This window comes from Scylla paramamosain, chromosome 9 (genome assembly GCF_035594125.1).
Source record: "Scylla paramamosain isolate STU-SP2022 chromosome 9, ASM3559412v1, whole genome shotgun sequence".
Classification (NCBI taxonomy): Eukaryota; Metazoa; Arthropoda; class Malacostraca; order Decapoda; family Portunidae; genus Scylla; species Scylla paramamosain.
The window spans coordinates 24,183,471-24,205,859 of NC_087159.1; the positions used below are offsets into that span (position 1 = coordinate 24,183,471).

General features: G+C 44.5%; 1 protein-coding gene across 1 annotated transcript; it reads right to left on the reverse strand.

The window, feature by feature from the left end:
* Window positions 1-398: 398 nt before the first annotated feature.
* Window positions 399-1,589, reverse strand: LOC135103269 (uncharacterized). Its single transcript, XM_064009313.1, has one exon. It carries the CDS (start codon window positions 1,587-1,589, stop codon window positions 558-560), a length of 1,032 nt encoding a protein of 343 aa, XP_063865383.1. The 3' UTR covers window positions 399-557.
* Between the last annotated feature and the right edge of the window lie 20,800 nt (window positions 1,590-22,389).

A 22,389-nucleotide genomic window follows, 5' to 3' on the forward strand; every position in this document is an offset into this window, starting at 1 on the left:
AACTAGGACTACACGAGAGGCCTAAAACAAAAGAACAAAATGTTTCTATGCTAAATAAATTGCGAAATAAAAATGCACTGCAAAAATTATAAGACTGCACAAATAATGCATAAGATAGCAATAAAATCTTCAAGGGTTGACCTCACTCCTCGTGGTGATAGGTAAGGTAGCTTGTAGCGAAGGTGAGGTGCTACTTGACCGCCCGGAAGTCGCTCAAGCGAGAAGTTTAGGCTCCCAACTACGACTCTTGGTCATTGCAGTGTTTAGTCCTTGAAGGGTAACGTTTCCAGTGTCATAACTGTGTAGCTCTGGCAAAGGAAACTTAGCCTGGGTATTCTCTGTTTATTCAGGTTTATTATTATTAAAGGTTTATTGAGTATTATGTCAACATATACATATATAAATATTGCACAAAAGAAAAAAATATACATGAATGTACATAATACACAAAGCGGGCACCAGCCCGCAGGTGGGGGAGTCTTGGGTCCCGGTGGTGGGCGGTGCGGTGGCGCGGCGAGGAGTGCTGCTCGCCGGTCAGAAAAGGAGCTGCGACCTGTTCAGCGGGGCGGGGGCGCTGCCCTGAGAACACGCAGCATCAGGTCTGTGGGCGTGTGGCGGACGATGAGGGCAGCCCTGACCTCGCGGCTGCTGAGGAGATCACCGCCTACAGGATGGGCCGGTGGTGGCGGCGTTGGTCTGAGAGCGGCGGTGGCCGGACAGGACAGTAGGTAGTGCACTAGCGGGTGGCGGCTGTGCCTCCCGCAGTGGTCGCACTCCTGCCCCCGAAAGTCGTCGTACAGCTGTTCCCTGGTGCAGTAGCCCAGCCTTACGCGTTGCAGCAACACGCCGTCTGCTCTGGGCTGCTGCTGGGAGGCGTCCAACGACTGGTAGCCAGTGGCGGAGGCGTACCAAGCTGCCTGTCTCTTCCTGGTTTCCAGCTGCCGGTGCGTGTGGCGGGCGCGCTTGGTTGCGGCGAGCCTGGCTCGCGCCCTCCCTTGGCTCAGGCTGGGCGGCACATGCCTTGTCACCTGGGGGCCACTAGCAGCTCTCTTGGCGGCTGCGTCGGCAGCCTCGTTGCCTCGTACTCCCACGTGGCTGGGTATCCAGTTGAGCCTCACCCGCCGCCCCTGCGCGGCGAGGCTCTGGAGGCTACCCAGGGTGGCGGTGACGAGGCCCACGTTGTCGCTTGGATACGGCTGTTGGAGAGCCTGTAGCCCCGTTCTGGAGTCGGTGTGGAGCACCACGGTGCGCTCCCGCCGGTGTTGAGCGTGCTTCAGGGCCAGCAGAATGGCCACCAGTTCTGTCTGCAGGGTGGAGCAGTGGTCGGGAGTCCTCTCACACACCTCGGCCCCTCTGGTGATGGCAGCAGCGCCCGTCCTTCCGCTGTCAGGGTCAGCCGTCGGTGTAGTACTCAACACTGGCTCGGTGACCTGCGGTTTATTCAGGTGGAAAAGTGAATGATATATACAACAATTACTAAACACAACAAACGACACATACAAAATTATGGAAAAAGAGAGTGTATGTGTGTGTGTATGTTTGTGTGAAGAAAGGAGTAGTAAGATGTATTGAGAAGATGTGTAATACATGTGTAAAACAGCGTGCACAGAATGTGACAAGTAAGAGAAATGTATAAAGTGATGAAAAAGAGATGAAAGACAAGAGCGTGTGCAGTAGAGTGAAAACGGAAGAGTGAAAAATTAACAGAAAACGGAGTGCTAGGAGCGGTGACTTGTGTCCCGCTACAGTATTCCCCCCCTAGTGACGAGGGAGGGGGAACGTAACCGTCTTCTGGTGCCGAGTGGTGTTGGTGGCGACGTTCTGGCCGATGGTGTTGATGATGGCCGGGTCACTGTGAAGGAGGTAGGCAGGCTTGACTCGGTCGATGGAGATGGTGTTAGCCTTACCATCCTTGTCCACAGTGACCGTCTTTCTCCTCCTGCTCAGGACTTTGAAGGGGCCTTGGTAGGGCTGCTGCAGGGGCTTCTTCACAGCGTCAACCCTGACGAACACGTGCGTGCAAGTGTCCAGATCCTGGCTGACAAAAGTCTTGGAGGGAGACGTGCGAGGCTGGACAGGCTGCAGACGCTGCATGAAGTCAGAGAGGTTGGCAGCAAAGTCCTGAACGCTGCAAGGAGTAGAGCGAGGTGCAGAAGTTAGGAGTTCGCCAGGTAACCTGAGCTTGGTACCATAAACGAGCTCGGCGGAGGAGTGGTGTAGGTCTTCCTTTAGTGATGTCCGTATGCCAAGGAGAACGAGAGGGAGTGCCTGGGACCAGTCTGCACGTGTGGCAGAGGCAGCTAAGGAAGACTTCAGCTGACGGTGGAATCTCTCAACGGTGCCGTTTGCCTGCGGGTGGTAACTGGCTGTCCTGAAGCGTTGGATGCCTAGTAGTGACATCACCTTGTTCCACATACTGGACTCGAACTGGCAGCCACGGTCAGAAGTGAGGCTGAGAGGGACACCGAACCTGGAGATCCAAGTAGTGATGAAGGCACGTGCGACGGAGTCCGTTGTGATGTCAGCCAAAGGTGCAGCTTCCGGCCAGCGTGTGAATCGGTCGACGCAGGTGAGAAGGTACCGGTAACCGTCAGAGTAGGGTAGTGGTCCAACGAGGTCGACATGCACGTGGTCGAACCGTGAAGAGACTAGAGTGAAGGTGGCCGCAGGAGAGCGTGTGTGTCGCCACACCTTGGAGGCTTGGCACTTGACACATGTGCGGGTCCACAGCCTGACGTCTTTGTTGATGCCAGACCAGATGAAGCGTGAGGTCATCATCTGCTGAGATGCTCGGATGCCAGGGTGGGAGAGGTCGTGCAGCTGACGAAAAACACGATACCGGTGGGTCTTCGGCAGGTAGGGCCGACAGGAATCGGTGGAAGTGTCAGCGTAAACGTGCACTGTGGTTCCTGGGAGTTGTATCTTCTTCATCTGTAGTGCGGGGTTGTCTTGGAGTTGCCGCAGCTCTTCATCGTTGGCCTGGTCAGCAGCGATGGCAGTGTAGTCGATGGGAGAAGATGACACAGCAGAGATGTTGCGCGAGAGAGCATCAGCTGGGGCGTTGTGTTCACCTTTGACGTAGCGCAAATCCGTGGTGAACTGCGAGATGAAGTCGATGTGACGCAGTTGTCGCGGTGAACAGGAGGTCTTGATGTGCAGGGACTTCGAAGTGAGTGGCTTGTGGTCGGTGTATACATGAAAGTTGCGACCTTCCACGAAGTACCGGAAACGCTTGATGGCCTTGTAGATGGCGAGAAGTTCCCTGTCGTAAGTACTGTACTTGGATTCCGCCTTGTTAAATTTCTTTGAGAAGAAAGAGAGCAGTTTCCAACCTCCGTCGACATACTGCTGTAGAACTGCTCCGATGCCGATGTCAGAAGCGTCTGTGGCGATAGAGATGATGGCATCTGGGGAAGGGAAGCTGAGAGGTGAGACGGAGCTGAGAGCTTGTTTTGCTGCTGTGAAAGCTTCCTCAGTGGCTGGAGTCCAGACTAAGGAGATGGACTGTCCTCTCTTGCAAGGCTTGATCATCGCGTAGAGCGGCTGAAGAAGTAGTGAGCAGCTGGGGATGAAGCGGTTGTAGTAGTTCAGCATCCCCAGGAATTGCTTAAGTTGGCGCTGTGTTGTAGGCTTGGGGAAGTTCTGGATGGACTCGCACTTTTCTTGTAGTGGAGTGATGCCTTCCAAGGAGACAGTGTGGCCAAGGAAGGTGATGGAGGGGACCCCAAACACAGACTTGTCGACGTTGACTTGCACCCCGTAGTCTTGCAAACGGGTGAGTACTTGCTGGAGGTGCTGTTGGTGCGTCTCTGCGTCAGGACTGGCGATGAGGAGGTCGTCGATGTACGCGAAGCAGAAGGGGAGACCTCGAAGGACTTCGTCAATGAAGCATTGGAAGGTTTGAGCGGCATTCCTCAAACCAAAGGGCATCCTGACGTACTCGAACAATCCGAAGGGTGTGATGAGAGCAGTCTTCGGAATGTCCGCTGGATGGACGGGGATGTGGTGAAAAGCTTTCACAAGGTCGATCCTCGAGAAGTAGGTGCATCCGGAGAGCTGAGAAGAGAACTCCTGGATGTTAGGCACTGGGTACCTGTCCTCGACGGTGCGCGAGTTGAGAGCGCGGTAGTCTCCACATAGTCGTAGTTCGCCATTTTTCTTAGGCACGATGTGGAGAGCGGAAGACCAGTTGCTGGAGCTGGGCCGTATGATGCCTTGCTGAATGAGGGACTCGAACTCTGCCTTGGCTTGTCTGGCGCGCTCTGGAGCTAGGCGGCGGGCCTTGGCGTGGGTAGGAGGTCCCTTGGTCTCGATGTGGTGCGAGACGTGGTGTGTGACCGGCTTGCTGGCTGAGTACGGCTGCATCAGCGTAGGGAAGGACTTCAGCAGGGAGGAGAACTGGTGGTCTGCCTTGACGAGGGAGATCTGTGTGCTATCAGCATGAGTGACCTGTCCCTTTGTTGTGACTGAGGTGAGAGGATCGAGCAGCTTCCGACCCTTGATGTCCACTAGGAGACCGAAGTGTCGGAGGAAGTCAGCACCGAGAATTGGTTGCGTGACAGCTGCTACGTAGAACGTCCACTCGAAGGTACGGCGGAGGTTCAGGTGAAGTTGCAAGGTGCGTCGCTTGTACACAGGAATCTCTGTACCATTGGCGGCGTGAAGGTGAAGGAGGGGAGGCAACGTCCGGTCTACACCAGGGGCAGGGAGAATACTGACGTCTGCACCAGAGTCGATGAGGAACTTGGTCCGGGAGAGAGGGTCATACAACTTCAGTAGCGCAGACGAGGTGTCGCGAACACTATGCGCCGCTAGTGCTCGCTGTTGGGGTTTAGAGACTTGGCGAAGGTACAGGGAGCCTTGCAATTTCTTGCGTCTTTCCCGAACTCTTCATGGTAGTAGCAGAAACCAGAAGTCTCCGGCGTCTTAGTCTTTGAACGCTGGCGGCGCCGGAAGTGGTGTCTGGAGGAAGAACGCGAACGTGAGTATGAGCGTTCTCTGACCTCTCTCCGAAGATCTCTCACTTCAAGGCTAAGCTGTGAGACGAGCTCAGTAAGTTGCTTGGTACTGTCTTCTGCTGAGATGGAGGCTACGGAGTCGACGTCATCAGGCATTGTGCTGAGTGGACCACCACGTGACTGTGTAAAGTACACTACAGGCGCCGGAAAGTCCGGGAGCCACAGCGGTGAGGAGTGAAGGCGTGAGGCGCCGGTGTGACCGGGTGTCACAGCGGTGAGAGATGCCGAATTGGGGCAATGTCACTTCACTCACCACTGAACGAACTGTACGTTATCCTTGGCACTGCACTTACCACTGAACGAACTGTACGTTATCCTTGGCACCGCACTGTAAGTAATCCACGGATGACAGTGTTAATCCTGGGCGATGGACCGTAGGTAATCCCCAATGAAGAGCTGGAGATGGAGGCGGGACGAGGCCAGTGGGAGGGCTCCAAGTAACAGCAGGAAACTGGAGGGGCCGGCAGAAGTTACGTGGAGGAGCGTCCGCGACTGGGAGAGACTGCCGGCCAGTGGCGAGGGCCAGCTGGAGAGTGCCGCGGGGGGGGGAGCGCCGTGAGGGCGGCCGGGCGGCTTGGGGCGGCATACGGGCGGCTGGGGGCGGCGTACGGGCGGGGTGGCGGCCAGGTTGCGTCGGTGAGGCGGCGGGGTGGCGGCCAGGCTGCGTCGGTGAGGCGGTGGGGTGGCGGCCAGGGTGCGTCGGTGGCCGGGGTCTGCTGCTGGAGGCGGCGACACCGGCGAAGGGGCAGCTGCCGGAAGATTCGCCTGTAGCCAACCTCGTCGCCTTGGCCGGATGGTCGGAGGATAGCAGCAGGGTGGACTTGGCTGCTCACTCCGGAACAACGGGGTCACCAATTGTAGCGAAGGTGAGGTGCTACTTGGCCGCCCGGAAGTCGCTCAAGCGAGAAGTTTAGGCTCCCAACTACGACTCTTGGTCATAGCAGTGTTTAGTCCTTGAAGGCTAACGTTTCCAGTGTCATAACGGTGTAGCTCTGGCAAAGGAAACTTAGCCTGGGTATTCTCTGTTTATTCTTTTTTTTTTTTTTTTTTTTTTTTTTTTGGGGGGGGGGGATAGACAGGGTGGTGAAATTAGGGGGGGGGAAAGACTAAGAGTTGGAGGGAATAGACTTGGTGAAATTGAAATAAAGTGAGAGAATAACAGGTGGCGGGCTGTACGCCTTGCTGGTTCAGATCATGATTTGCGGTTCCTCGCTCCCATTACTTATTATTACTTATTAGAAGGAGGCTGCGGTTATGGTTATTATTAATTTCGCGTGCTTAGTAATTTCTATGTGTATATTGGATGTGGTTGTATAGTTTCCAGTGCTTTAGATGTTTTCCTGAACCATGTATGCTCATTGTTGTTATTTATATTGTCTGTTATTATGCGTATGTAATTTGTGTCTTGTAATGTATGCTGTAATGTGTGTTTTGTTTTAGATGCTCTTTCGTAAAGTTAAATATTTATTGGTTTTATATTGCTAAGTATGTGTAGCTCCTCACAGGTTTTCGTGTAGGGATATTTCTCATTATATGCAAATCTTAATGAGCTGTTTTGTATTCTTTGAAGCTTACGAATTGCATTATTTGAAATTGTTACTAGAGGATAGTCTGGATATATTAAAATGGGAATAATGCAAGCTTTAATTAATTGTAATTTTATGTTGGTTGTAAGCTGTTGAAATCTTTTTAGAGTATAAAGCACATATTTTGCTTTTTTAATGTTACTATTAACGTGTTGGGTGTATCCTTTGCTGTTTATTGTTAATCCTAGGATGTTAGCTTGTTTTGTATAAGGTAAAATTTGATTGTTTATATGTATTGGATCTGTTTTCGTTATTGAGATTGGGAGTATAGCAAATTTATTTATGTTTGTTTTTATTTTCCATTTAAGTTCATACTCGTTTATTTTTATTATTTCTCTTTCCACCTTACGTGCTAGGAATTTTCTGCTATTGCCTGGTTGTGAAATTATTTGTGTAACATCGTCAGCATAGGATATATGAGTACAGTGTGGGCCTGGTTGTGGGAGGTCTGCAGTGTATATGGAGAAAAGTGTAGGCGAAATATTACTTCCTTGTGGTACTCCACTTAGCAAAGGAATTGGGGGGCCTGTGTGTGTTTTTATTGTTATTTTTGCCGTCCTTTTGTCTAGGAAGCTGCTTAATAGTTTTATGTAAATGTCAGGCAGATGTACAGATGTTAACTTATATTTGAGGCCTTTGTGCCATACTTTATCAAAAGCTTTAGATATATCCCGAGTAACAACTGTAGTAACTTTGTTTGTTGTGAGAGCGTTGCTGAGTGTTTCTGAGAGTGTTGCTATGGCTGTGTTAGTCGATCTTTTTTGTCTAAATCCATGTTGTGTTGTAGGGATGAGGTTATGTGTTTCTAGATGATTTTGAAGTCTTTTGTTAATGAACTTTTCAAATAATTTGCCTGGAACTTCAAGCAGGGAGATTGGTCTATAGTTATTAGGGTCTGTTGGTTGCTTTTTAGGCTTGGGGATTAATTTGAGTTTGGCGTGTTTGTATATATCAGGGAAATACCCCATAGATAAAGATATATTGAATAATTTTGTAAGTGTAGATATTGATTCTGTGGGTAGTTTTTGTAATATTGTTTTATTTATTTGAGTTTCTCCAGGAGTATTATTTTTTAGCCCTTTAATCATGTGTTTTAGTGTGTCTGTTGTTACTTTGTAAAGGAGTGGGTGATTTTCATCTAGTCTGCCCGGGTCTCCATGTTGAAAAGGTGTAAACTGTTGTGTGTTATTAGTAATATACTGCGTGACTGTATTGTCTGTGTGTAGGTCGAATGCTTCGTTTTCTTCACGTGTTATCTGGAAGTTTTTGCTCCATATACTTCTAAATATTTCTTCTTGCTGTTTTAAATCATATATTTTTTCGTTGTTGTGTAATATGTAGTTTTCTGTGATTTTTGTGTTACCCTTAAGTAATTTTATTTGTGACCAAAATTTCTTTGAGTCTTTATATGCTTCTATAAGTTTACATATTCTATTTCCCCAATGGCTGTTTTTAATGTTGGTTTTAGGTCAAAATGTGAACAATATATACAACAATTACTAAACACAACAAACGACACATACAAAATTATGGAAAAAGAGAGTGTATGTGTGTGTGTATGTTTGTGTGAAGAAAGGAGTAGTAAGATGTATTGAGAAGATGTGTAATACATGTATAAAAGAGCGTGCACAGAATGTGACAAGTAAGAGAAATGTATAAAGTGATGAAAAAGAGATGAAAGACAAGAGCGTGTGCAGTAGAGAGAGTGAAAACGGAAGGGTGAAAAATTAACAGAAAACGGAGTGCTAGGAGCGGTGACTTGTGTCCCGCTACAAGCTGGAGGCTGGCGTCAGGTTCCAGGGGAAAGGCGCGCCATGGAATGTGGGCGGTGAGCGAAGCGTCCCATCACAATATATATATATATATATATATATATATATATATATATATATATATATATATATATATATATATATATATATATATATATATATATATATATAAAACATTCCTTCCAAATAGTAATACCTGTGAAACTGTACTGTCTCCATGAAAATAAATACCGCACTTGCTTTACTGGTATCTGGTATATATATATATATATATATATATATATATATATATATATATATATATATATATATATATATATATATATATATAGAATATTACCAATTTTTTATCATCCATAGTTTTAAACAGGTGTACTATACATATGAAATGTATTAATGCAGACAGCATGTATTATTGGCAATATGTCTATGCCACTGAAAATACCAGATGGCACATAAAACTTCGTAGTATATGGAAACAACAATTTTTAATTTGAAATCAGCAACTCGAGTGACCTGGCGAGAATAGTTGCTGCAGGTCAAACCAAAACAAACAACATGTGCATTGTAGGGCGCTGGCGGATGTGACTACACGGTCTTGCCGAGCTCTTGAGACGGACTATAGAACCTTCAACAAACTAGCTTAGAGTAGTGGTAGCAACAGGTCTTCCTCTGTGAAGTGCCTGTGACACTCAGCTGGCTGCTACAAGACGCCACTTGTCTCTCCTAACAGAAACTTTCCACCGCTTCCTCAGCTCAACACTATTAAGAAACTTATGGCCACCACTTCTATTTGAGCAGAGGAACACAAGACGTTGATGTCATGGCTGTAAATCCTCATGACACCTTAGAGAAGACTGTTTTTGGTTTGAATGGCCACAACCACTCTTATCATTACAATCGCTTTCGGAGTTGAGAGAATCGCTGCATAAAATGACTATATCCATTTATTACGATGTAGCTGAGTATAGTTTTCTTTTCTTGTATTTTTGAGTCTGAAAACTAAATAGTTTAAGGATTTGTACTATGCCGTATTAAAAAAAATAGTGATGACTATACCTGCTGATGTCGATAGAATATGAACTTTTACTTATCAATGGAAAATAAAAACATATCTATATAGATATTGGCAAAAACCGATAAATGCTGGATGCGTTTGTACGCACATGGAAATTGCAGTAACAGGATTTTAGATTAAGTGAGTGTTGGGCGAGACTCAGCTGAGACATGTGGCTTATCTTACCAAATTTCCCTTAAGCACCAACATATTTCAATTAATCGATGTTCAACGGATAGGTAGCTACCCATTAAAGTTCCATCTTCACTGTTTGCAAACAGGAAAACTTTTTTTTTTTCCAGAACTGATAAGGATTTGACGGTCAGACTCTTCCACACAGTATTACGTACATACTCATGTGTAAGCTCTGCAATACATAGTACTTGTACAGGCGTCCCAATTTCCCTTTAACGCTTTAATATTCATAGTTAATGTGTCCCAAGTAATAGTAGGTGGAAGCATAATAAGAATACTAGGTGATCCCAGTTTTTTTTCTTCTTCTTTCTCTTCATTGTACAATAACGAACACTTGTGTTGGCACGGCACCGGCTCCTATCATCGGCCTGGCATCACTCAGATGCCTCCTAATTCCAGAGATAAAAGAAAAATCACACACCATCCTGCCCATGCTCTCATCTTCTTGCACGAATACATGGATTTGTGGTACTTAATGTATGCCTAAATATTTATAGTGTTATCGGGTGTACTTCATCATATAATCATCACACTTGTTATGGCCGACAGATATTCTTTTTATTTTTTTTCTATTTAAACAGATTCGCAATAAGTACAGTGATATAACTAGGGAGAAGATATTAGTAACTAAAGTTTACACTATCGTGTGACAAACTATCTTAAACCTACTGTCCATACATTTACACATACTACAGACTATACACTACACACTGTACACTATAAACATCAATGTCAAGGTGGCTGCTGCTGTAGCCATCTGTGGGCAGCAACCTTTGCCTGCTGGATGGACATTTGCCTGATCTCTCTCTCTCTCTCTCTCTCTCTCTCTCTCTCTCTCTCTCTCTCTCTCTCTCTCTCTCTCTCTCTCTCTCTCTCTCTCTCTCTCTCTCTCTCTCTCTCTCACTCAGCTCAGTGTTCCTCAGTCTCAGGTCAGGATTCCTAAGTCTCAGGTCAAGTTTCCTCAGTTTCAGGTCAGGATTCCTAAGTCTCAAGTCAGGGTTCCTCATTCTCAGGTCAAGTTTCCTCAGTCTCAGGTCAGGGTTCCTAACGAAAGGATATGTTTAGTGAGCAGTGACCTGACAATATAGCTGGTTAGTGTAGACATGACGCCTTGTGTTGCTGAGTCGTCTGGTTGTGTTAGTTCTCCTGTTCTCGAGGCCTTTGTTGTGAAGGCCTTAGAGGTGGAGGCTGAGTTCCATCGAAGGATCTCGGAGGTGCAGGCTGAGTTTCGTGAGAGGATCTCAGACCTGCAGGCTGAGTTCTGTGAGAGGATCTCAGCACCTGAGGAAGCATCATGCCCCCCCATCACCTTACCTAGTAAGGCGACAGAGGAGCAGTGGTTGGTTGTGTGCAGGGGCGCCAAGAGGCTGAAGGTCCTCAAAGCATCTCAAGTGGAGATGAGGAACTCCTTCAGTGTGCTGGAGAGAGTGATGAAGGGAGGAGACAAGAAGAAGAAGGGGGAGTGCTTGTGCTTAATAATCAGGTGATAATCAGGTTAGGCACTTAGACAGCGCGTTTTGTGCCAGAGATAGGAAGCATAGGTCGAGGGTGTGTTTGCCAGATGCTGGGAGAGGGAAGGTAGCAGATAGGCTAGGCACGTGCTTGGAAAGTGATGGGACTAAGACCATTGTTTTTTCTCAGCGCGGGAGGGAATGACCTTGGTAAAGTCAGGAGTGAGGAGCTGTTCAGGAAGTTTAGGCAGGCTTTTAGATAAGATTAGGGACAAGGGTGGTATGTGGTATGTGGTATGTGGTAAGTGGTGTCTTGCCGAGGAGGGGAATTGGTGCTGAGTGGCTGTTCAAGGCTATTACAGTGAATCGCAGGTTCGCGAATCATTGTAAGAGTAATGGATGGACGTCCATCGACAACTGGGATCTCTTTTATGGTAGTGACACCTTGTATGCCAGGAACAGAGTGCATTTATCACGCCACAGTGTTCAGGTTTTGGCTGAACACTCGAACGGGAGGCAACTGCACTCCAGCGATTTTTTTGGTCAGTCAGGAGGGAAGAAAGAGTTGTGAAGACGAAAGGAGGGACAAATTAGTTAAATCTAGAAAAGTAACTAGCTCAGAGAAGGTGAAGAATAATTTGAGTGTTTACTACACAAATTGTAGAAGTATTTTGAATAAAATAGACTCCCTTAGAAGAATGGGGTGTGTAGAGGACCTTGATATAATTGCTTTAACAGCAACTTGGTTAGACATGTCAGGAAAAGCATTTAATCCAGAGGTTAAAATAGATGGATATACACTATTCTATAAAGACAGGGGAAACAGGAGAGGATGAGGAGTTGCGCTCTACGTTAGGGACACATTACAATGTTGTATTAATAGTAGAATTAAAACCGATAGGAAAACAGAGACGACATGGGTAGATATTAAGGATAGGTCACAGTCAGTCGTACTGGGGGTAGTGTACAGGCAAAGGAAATTAACATCTCACTATGGCAGGAAATAACTAGATCAGTCAGGCACAATCAGGTATGTTTGGTAGGGGATTTTAATTCTAGGAATATCGACTGAAGTCTGATGATAGGTAACACTGAAGAAGAAGAATTTCTTGAGGTAATTCAGGATAATTTTTAAAAACAGGTAATCTTTGAACCCACAAGGGGGAATAATATTCTAGATTTAATTCTAACTAACAGAGAGCTAGCAGTCATGCAGGTAGAGATTGGAGGACAGCTATGTAACAGTGACCATTGTGAAATTAGGTACAAATTAGAATGGTAGGAAACTTTTATAAGTAAAATGACTAGTAAAATACCTGACTTTAGGAGTGCAGATTTTGAGGGATTAAGGAACTGACTGGCAACAGACACAGGGATAGGTAAGATCCAGGACGGAGTTGAGAGAGATAAGGCAGGGTGAGGGAGGTGAGGTGAAGTGTGAGGGTGAGGTGAGGTCGAGGCAAGTAGAAGATGGAGCGGAGAGGATGGAAGGGGCCGAGATGAGAAGATTAGGGGAATTAAATGTAGATGAGTTGTATAAATGTTTCGTTGATAAATTACATGTAGGACAGTTAGCAAACATCCCTCATAGAGCAATAAGATCACAGAAGAATGATCATAAATGGATGACTGTTACGTTAAAACACTACATAGGGCCGAAGAGAAGTATATATAAGAGATCAAATGCAGGGGATGAGGTTTCAAGGCCACAATATTATGAATTATTTAGAACAGTCAGGAGGTTAACGAAGAAAGTTAAAAATAATTATGAATTAAGGGTAGCCAGCCAGGCGAAGACGAACCCCAAGGGATCTTATTAGGTATAGAGGACGAAAAATAGGGAAACAATTGCTCCATTAAAAACAACAGATGGTGAGCTGGTTAATTCTGGGGAGGAGATTAGTAAAATTGTGAATGAGTATTTTTTAACTGTCTTCACTCAGGAAAATATGCAGGAAATGTTGAATAGCGACCAGATGTTAAAAGCAGAAGAGAATGAGAAGATGACAGATATTATCATAACTAAAGAGATAGTGGAACAGGAGATAGATAAGCTGAAAAGTTCAAGTCACCAGGACCAGATGAAATACATCCCAGAGTACTTAAGGGAAGCAAAGAGGTCATTAGTGAACCGTTCGTTTCTGTCAAGTGAGGTACCGGTAACGTGGAGGCAGGCGAATGTACGAGTAATACCTATCTTTAAAAAAAGGATATAAAACTTTAACATTTAATTATAGACCTGTCAGCTTAACTACTGTTGTAGGTAAAACGATGGAATCAATAATAACAAAGAACATTAGAGAGCATTTAGACAAACATGAATTGATAGATCAATCACAGCATGGTTTCACGAAGTGGAAGTCTTACCTGACGAATTTGTTAATTTTTTACAGTAAGGTTTACGAGGTGGCAGATAATGGTGATAGTTATGATATCCCATATCTGTACTTCAGTAAAGCATTTAACAAGGTAGCCCATCAGAGACTACTGAGAAAGGTTGTGGCGCACGGGATAGATGGGAAGATGTTAGATTGGATAAGGTCATGTTTAAGCGACAGGCGACAGAGAGTTGTAATAAACGGCTCTAAATCCGAGTGGGGTCAAGTAATTAGTGGGATGTCACAGGGATCAGTATAATAAAGGGCCATTCTTGTTTGAAATATATATATCACTGACTTGGATAGTGGAATTATTTATTTTTATTTTTATGTAGCCAAAGCCAACAAAAATTCAATAAAAAAAAAAAGCCCACTGAGATACCAGTCCCATAAAAGGGTCAAAAAGCGATAGTCAAAAATTGAAGGATAAGTGTCTTGAAACTTCCCTCTTAAAGGAATTCAAGTCATAGGAAGGTGGAAATACAGAAGCTGGCAGAGATTTCTAGAGTTTACTAGAAAAAGAGATGAATGATTGAGAATACTGGTTAACTCTTGCATTAGAGAGATGGACAAAATAGAGGTGAATAGAGGCATGCAGGTAGCAAGATCACATGAGCAGTTAACATGAAAATAGAGGTAGAAGACAGCTAGAGATGCAACATTGCGACGGTGAGAGAGAGGCTGAAGACAGTGAGTTAGAGGAGAGAAGTTGATGAGACGAAAAGCTTTTGATTCCACCTTGTCTAGAAGAGCAGTATGAGTGGAACGCCCCCAGACATGTAAAGCATATTCCATACATGGACGGATAAGGCCCTTGTACAGAGTTAGCAGCTGGTGTGGTGAGAAAAACTTGCGGAAACGTTTCAGAACACCTAACTTCATAGAAGCTGCTTTAGCTAGAGATGAGATGTGAAGTTTCCAGTTCAGATTATAAGTAAAGGACAGACAGATGTTCAGTGTAGAAGAAGGGGACAGTTTAGTGTCACTGAAGAAGAGGGAATAGTTGTCTTGAAGGTTGTGTCGAGTTGATAGATGGAGGAATTGAGTTTTTGAGGCATTGAACAATACCAAGTTTGCTCTGTCTCAATCGGAAATTTTAGAAAGATCAGATGTCAGGCGTTCTGTGGCTTCCCTGCGTAAAATGTTTACCTCCTGAAGGGATGGACGTCTATGAAAAGACGTGGAAAAGTGCAGTGTGGTATCATCAGCGTAGGAGTGGATAGGGCTAGAAGTTCTGTTTAGAAGTTCGTTAATGAATAATAAGAAGAGAGTGGGTGACAGGACAGAACCCTGATGAACACCACTGTTAATAGATTTAGGAGAAGAACAGTGACCGTCTACCACAGCAGCAATAGAACAGTCAGAAAGGAAACTTGAGATGAAGTTACAGAGAGAAGGAGAGAAGCCACAGGAGGGTAGTTTGGAAATCAAAGCTTTGTGCCAGACTCTATCAAAAGCTTTTCATATGTCCAAGGCAACAGCAAAAGTTTCACCAAAATCTCTAAAAGAGGATGACCATGACTCAGTAAGGAAAGCCAGAAGATCACCAGTAGAGCGGCCTTGACGGAACCCATACTGGCGATCAGATAGAAGGTTGTGAAGTGATAGATGTTTAAGAACCTTCCTGTTGAGGATAGATTCAAAAGATTTAGATAGGCAGGAAATTAAAGCAATAGGACGGTAGTTTGAGATGATTAGAACGGTCACCCTTTTTAGGAATAGGTTGAATGTAAGCAAACTTTCAGCAAGAAGGAAAGGTAGATGTTGACAGACAGAGCTGAAAGAGTTTGACTAGGCAAGGTGCAAGCACAGAGGCACAGTTTCGGAGAACAATAGGAGGGACCCCATCAGGTCCATAGGCCTTCCGAGAGTTTAGGCCAGCGAGGGCATGGAAAACATCATTGCAAAGAATTTTAATAGGTGGCATGAAGTAGTCAGAGAGTGAAGGAGAGGGAGGAACAAGCCCAGAACCATCCAAGTTTGGCTAGGCAAGGTGAAAGCACAGAGGCACAGTTTCGGAGAACAACAGGAGGGACCCCATCAGGTCCATAGGCCTTCCGAGGGTTTAGGCCAGCGAGGGCATGGAAAACATCATTGCGAAGAATTTTAATAGGTGGCATGAAGTAGGGTTACCAGTGCTGTAGACTTCACTGGGAGTGTTACCGCTCGGCGGTAACACTCCCAGTGAAGTCTACAGCACTGGATTGGGGGGTGCTGTGAACTTATCATTAAAACCAGCTGTGACCTCACTGAACGTTTCCCTTTGTGTCTCACAACACAAGGGGGCAGTCACAGCCTGCCCTCTAAAGACAACTCTCTCCCTCCACACAAAACTACAAACAGCTAATAACACACACACACACCCTTCACTGAAAAATTCAAAATTATCATGGCGACTCCTACACCAGCCTCGGAGTCCCCATATGGGAAGGGGAACACAAATATCCCCAGATCGGACTGATCTGATAACGATCCTAAGTGTCTTGATACGCCCCCCTCAACTTTTTCTTCATTAACTTCTGCAACATTCGCGGTCTAAGATCTCCTCTCCTCTTCTTAATCTCATCTTCTTTTCCTCACTGAAACTCAGGTGTCTGAGGCAACTGACAGTAGCCCCTTTTCTGTTCCCTCCTACTTTCTCTATCCTCATTTTCAATCCAAAGCTGGATGTTGAGTTTAACCTGCTCTTGTGGCCACGCTCTTGAATCTTTCGAGTTTTCCACCATCTAGCTACGACTACAAACTAAATTTATCAGTGCTGTATACCTCTCACCTAACTCCTCTAACTATGAGAAATTCTCTAACTACTTAACTTCCAAAATGCACATTCTGATTCTCTTCCCTTTTGCAGAGATCTCCATTCTTGGAGACTTCAATGTTCACCACTAGCTTTATCTTTCCTCTCCCTTCACTGACCATCCCATGGTGAACTAGCCTTCAGGAGGAGGCAGTAGACACCTGCTGAAACGATAATTACTCCCAGTGAGGTCTAAAGTACTGTTCAGGGGGTGCTGTGAACTTATCATTAAACCCACCTGTGACCTCAGTGAACGTTTCCCTTTGTGTCTCACAACACAAGGGGGCAGTCACAGCCTGCCCTCTAAAGACAACTCTCTTCCTCCACACAAAATTACAAGCACCTAATAACACACACACCCTTCACTCAAAAAATTTTAAAATCATAATTGCGACTCCTACACCAGCCTCGGAGTCCCCATCTGGGGAGGGGACCATAGATGTCCCCAGGTCGGACTCTCTTTCTGTCTGAGGCAACTGACTGTAGCCCCTTTTCTGTTCCCTCCTACTTTCTCTATCCTCATTTTCGATCCAAAGCTGGATGCTGCGTTTATGTGCGCAGTGACTTAACCTGCTCTCGTGCCCACGCTCTTGAATCTTCCGAGTTTTCCACCATCTGGCTACGACTACAGAGTCACTCTCAAACTAAATTTATCTGTGCTGTATACCTCTCACCTAACTCCTCTGACTATAAGAAATTCTTTGACTACCCAACTTCCAAAGTGGAGCACATTCTGACCCTCTTCCCTTTTGTAAAGATCTCCAATCTTGGAGACTTCAATGTACACCACCAGCTTTGGATTTCCTCTCCCTTCACTGACCATCCTGGTGAACTACCCTACAATTTTGCTATCCTCCACGACCTAGAGCAATTGGTGCAACACCCTACTCGTAGTAGGGTGTACTCGAGTAGGGTGTTGCACCAATTGCTCTAGGTCGTGGAGGATAGCAAAGTTGTAGTTCACCAGGATGGTCAGTAAAGGGAGAGGAAAGCCAAAGCTGGTGGTGAACATTGAAGTCTCCAAGAATGGAGATCTCTGCGAAAGGGAAGAGAGTTAGAATGTGCTCCACTTTGTAAGTTAAGTAGTCAAAGGTGCTTGTAGTTTTGTGTGGAAGAAGAGAGTTGTCTTTAGAGGGCAGGCTGTGACTGCCCCCTTGTGTTGTGAGACACAAAGGGAAACGTTCAGTGAGGTCACAGCTGGGTTTAATGATAAGTTCACAGCACCCCCTGAACAGTGCTTTAGACTTTACTGAGAGTAATTATCGTTTCGGCAGGTGCCTACTGCCTCCTCCTTCAATATATATATATATATATATATATATATATATATATATATATATATATATATATATATATATATATATATATATATATATATATATATATATATATATATATATATATATATATATATATATATATATATATATATATATATATATATATATATATATATATATATATATATATATATATATATATATATATATATATATATATATATATATATATATATATATATATATATATGTATGTAATGCTTTTTTTTCTATTACTAAATCTCACATCTGCAAGTTTTGGAGTTCCTGTTCATGTGGTCTTTCCTGTTTGTGGCTTTCCAGTGTATAATCTGGCATGATCCACCACACTTGAAGAAAGTGCCATAGATGTGTAGTAGCGTAGCAGCTTACATCGGTGACAGCTTAGCAGGTTACCCAGAGGCAATGAAGGTAGCTGGAGCAGCTGGCGATGAGCAAGCAGGACACGTGGGCCAACAGGACTTGTAGCATCGACTCATTCACTGCGGTCACCATTTTTATGTATTATATAAATTCTGCTAGTACTTTCGTATAGGTGACCAAAGAAATACGGTGGTAATGCTTCTATATATTGATATAATAAAACTTTACAAAAGTAAATAATGAAGTGAAGTGCCAGCGGGTCCCATGTCCACCTCCGAGGCCTGGGTGGATGCGACTCTCCATGTCCACCAGCAAGGCTGGGTAGACATGGACTGGGTGTCCGAAGTCGAAGTTTATAGAAAAGAGGGGTGAAGAAGAAGAGTCAGTACAGAAGAAGAATAAAAGCTAGAAAATATTGAAAGACAGTAGAACAGAAAAGATGGTGGGCTAACCACCATGCTATTTTTGTGTCATGTTTTGTAGTATGAGTAGCGTCCCTTCCTTATCAACAAGACTGTTCTTTTTTCTTTCCGTTTCCTATTTCCGTTTCCCGACTTGTGTTTTACATATAAAATATGTACGTGGGTTTAAGTTAATTCTTCAATCCATGGTAGAACGGTCAGAAAGGAAACTTGAGATGAAGTTACAGAGAGAAGGATAGAAACCGTAGGAGGGTAGTTTGGAAATCAAAGGTTTGTGCCAGACTCTATCAAAAGCTTTTCATATGTCCAAGGCAACAGCAAAAGTTTCACCAAAATCTCTAAAAGAGGATGACCATGACTCAGTAAGGAAAGCCAGAAGATCACCAGTAGAGTGGCCTTGACGGAACTCATACTGACGATCAGATAGAAGGTTGTGAAGTGATAGATGTTTAAGAATCTTCCTGTTGAGGATAGATTCAAAAACTTTAGATAGGCAGGAAATTAAAGCAATAAGACGGTAGTTTGAGGGATTAGAACGGTCACCCTTTTTAGGAACAGGTTGAATGTAGGCAAACTTCCAGCAAGATGGAAAGGTAGATGTTGACAGACAGAGGTGAAAGAGTTTGACTAGGCAAGGTGCAAGCACGGAGGCACAGTTTCAGAGAACAATAGGAGGGACCCCATCAGGTCCATAAGCCTTCCGAGGGTTTAGGCCAGCGAGGGCATGGAAAACATCATTGCGAAGAATTTTAATACGTGGCATGAAGTAGTCAGAGGGTGGAGGAGAGGGAGGAACAAGCCCAGAATCGTCCAAGGTAGAGTTTTTAGCAAAGGTTTGAGCAAAGAGTTCAGCTTTAGAAATAGATGTGATAGCAGTGGTGCCATCTGGTTGAAGTAGAGGAGGGAAAGAAGAAGAAGTAAAGTTATTGAAGATATTTTTGGCTAGATGCCAGAAATCACGAGGGGAGTTAGATCTTGAAAGGCTTTGACATTTTCTGTTAATGAAGGAGTTTTTGGCTAGTTGGAGAACAGACTTGGCATGGTTCCGGGCAGAAATATAAAGTGCATGAGATTCTGGTGAAGGAAGGCTTAAGTACCTTTTGTGGGCCACCTCTCTATCATGTATAGCACGAGAACAAGCTGTGTTAAACCAAGGTTTAGAAGGTTTACAACGAGAAAAAGAGTGAGGAATGTATGCCTCCATGCCAGACACTATCACCTCTGTTATGCGCTCAGCACACAAAGACGGGTCTCTGACACGGAAGCAGTAGGCATTCCAAGGAAAATCAGCAAAATACCTCCTCAGGTCCCCCCAACTAGCAGAGGCAAAATGCCAGAGGCACCTTTGCTTAGGGGGATCCTGAGGAGGGATTGGAGTGATAGGACAAGATAAAGATATGAGATTGTGATCGGAGGAGCCGAACGGAGAAGAAAGGGTGACAGCATAAGCAGAAGGATTAGAGGTCAGGAAAAGGTCAAGAATGTTGGGCGTATCTCCAAGACGGTCAGGAATACGAGTAGGGTGTTGCACCAATTGCTCTAGGTCATGGAGGATAGCAAAGTTGTAGGCTAGTTCACCAGGATGGTCAGTGAAGGGAGAGGAAAGCCAAAGCTGGTGGTGAACATTGAAGTCTCCAAGAATGGAGATCTCTGCTAAAGGGAAGAGGGCCAGAATGTGCTCCACTTTGGAAGTTAAGTAGTCAAAGAATTTCTTATAGTCAGAGGAGTTAGGAGAGAGGTATACAGCACAGATAAATTTAGTATGAGAATGACTCTGTAGTCGTAGCCAGATGGTGGAAAACTCGGAAGATTCAAGAGCGTGGGCACGAGAGCAGGTTAAGTCATTGTGCACATAAACGCAGCATCCAGCTTTGGATCGAAAATGAGGATAGAGAAAGTAGGAGGGAACAGAAAAGGGGCTATTGTCAGTTGCCTCAGACACCTGAGTTTCAGTGAGGAAAAGAAGATGAGGTTTAGAAGAGGAGAGGTGGTGTTCTACAGATTGAAAATTAGATCTTAGACCGTGAATGTTGCAGAAGTTAATGAAGAAAAAGTTGAGGGGGGTGTCAAGACACTTAGGGTCGTCGACGGAAAGGCAGTCCGACCTGGGGACATTTATGGTCCCCTCCCCAGATGGGGACTCCGAGGCTGGTGTAGGAGTCGCCATGATTTTAAAATTTTTTGAATGAAGGGTGTGTGTGTTATTAGGTGCTTGTAGTTTTGTGTGGAGGAAGAGAGTTGTCTTTAGAGGGTAGGCTGTGACTACCCCCTTGTGTTGTGAGACACAAAGGGAAACGTTCAGTGAGGTCACAGCTGGGTTTAATGATAAGTTCACAGCACCCCCTGAACAGTGCTTTAGACCTCACTGGGAGTAATTATCGTTTAATTACATACTGTTTAATTTACATACTGTTACTGTATGTAAAGCGTATGTACCTCATGTCATTATTCCTCAGTAATCATAAGTGAAATGTTCAGTAGTTTTCTATTTGCATGAAGACGTGTAATATGTGTAAGTATCAGTATTCATTGCTATATTAATCACCAAAGCTGATGCTCACTTGTTAGTAGAGTGTGGTTAATCCACTGGTCGCCTGTAGGCATCACTCACGGGCAAGTTGGGTAGGATGGTGATCGAGGTAAATACTTTAATTTTGTAGTAAAAACTGATTGTCATACTGCCAAGTTGTTTGCTTGTATTGTTAATGAATACTGTAATATGCTGAAAATGTTTAATATCAGTGTATAATGTTATTTTGTAAGAAATTGAGACCGAGAACTTGTTCGCAGTTCTTAGGGTCATGCCTACCTCATCAATAAATGTCAAAGAGAGAGAACTGCCTTTCCTTGACCCTACGATGATGGGTGTGATCAGTAAAACAGATCACCTGAGAGCTAATGAAGACCTGCTGGTGTGACTACAGTAAGAACTCAACCCACAGGCAAGAAATTGGCTCCACATGAGACCGTAGCAAGAGTGAGTCATAGGACAAGGGGATGCTGACACAAGCCTATAGGTTGCTCTCTGAGGCCCTGGGGTCAGCTCTACCTTTGACAATAACCATTCCCTTCTACCCACAGTGCCTCACCACCATTCTGTAGAACCCATGGTCACAGGCAAGAAAGTATAATAATATGTATGTGCACTGAATTGAGTAGTCTAAGTGAACGAAAATTACCCACAATTAGCTAGTATTAGAGTGCTAATTTTAATTGCTCTTTCAGTGTCTTGGTATTGACACAATTAAGTTGTTAGATATGTCTGATACTGAGGAAATTAATGCCGTAGATGGCCTTAGGAAAGGTGAGGATGAGCAAGTGGACAAGAGTCAAGCTTATAACGAAGAAGTTAGTGTCAGGGGACAAGTGCTGACCAACAAAGGAAGGGAATATCAAGTCAGTGTAACCAAAGGAAGAGCAGAGTCCTGTAAGCATAAATGGAGCAGTGTTACCAGCAAAATTAAGAAAGGACTAAAGATTGTAATTGGCCCCTTTGAATTAGAGCCAAAGTCAAATGAAGTAATAGAGGCATTTCATCAGTTTTATGTGGAATACACACAACTGGTGGAACTAGAGCCAGAAAGGTAAGAGCAGCTAAATGAAGAGCTGGAACACAATCAACGAGTTCACCGTGAAATGTTAGAAAGTATAGAATGTAAAAGAAAAAGAGTTAAAGATTGACAAAGGATCAATTTGTTCTAACAAATAGTCTAGACATTCTAGAGTCACCTCTACTTCATCACATTCATCAGCACAAAGAAAGCAAGAAGCAGCAGCAAGGGTAGCCAGACTTAGAAAGGAAATGGAATATCATGATAGTTTAGAAGAGGCATAAGTTAGGTTAGCTAAGACAAAAGCAGAGGCAGAAGTTAGGTTAGCTAGAAACCAGGCAATGTTTGCAAAGAAAAAGAAAGAGAGAGATTTAGCAGTTGCTAGTGCAGAACTTAATGCTCTTAGCTTAGCTGAAAAAGAAGTAAAAATGCTTCCAGGGGATGATGAAAGTGTAGGGAAGCAAAGTTATCTTCAACAAT

Excerpts from the sequence above, each read along its gene's own strand:
- LOC135103269 (XM_064009313.1), bottom strand. The coding sequence starts at position 1,589 with ATGTATTACACATCTTCTCAATACATCTTACTACTCCTTTCTTCACAC.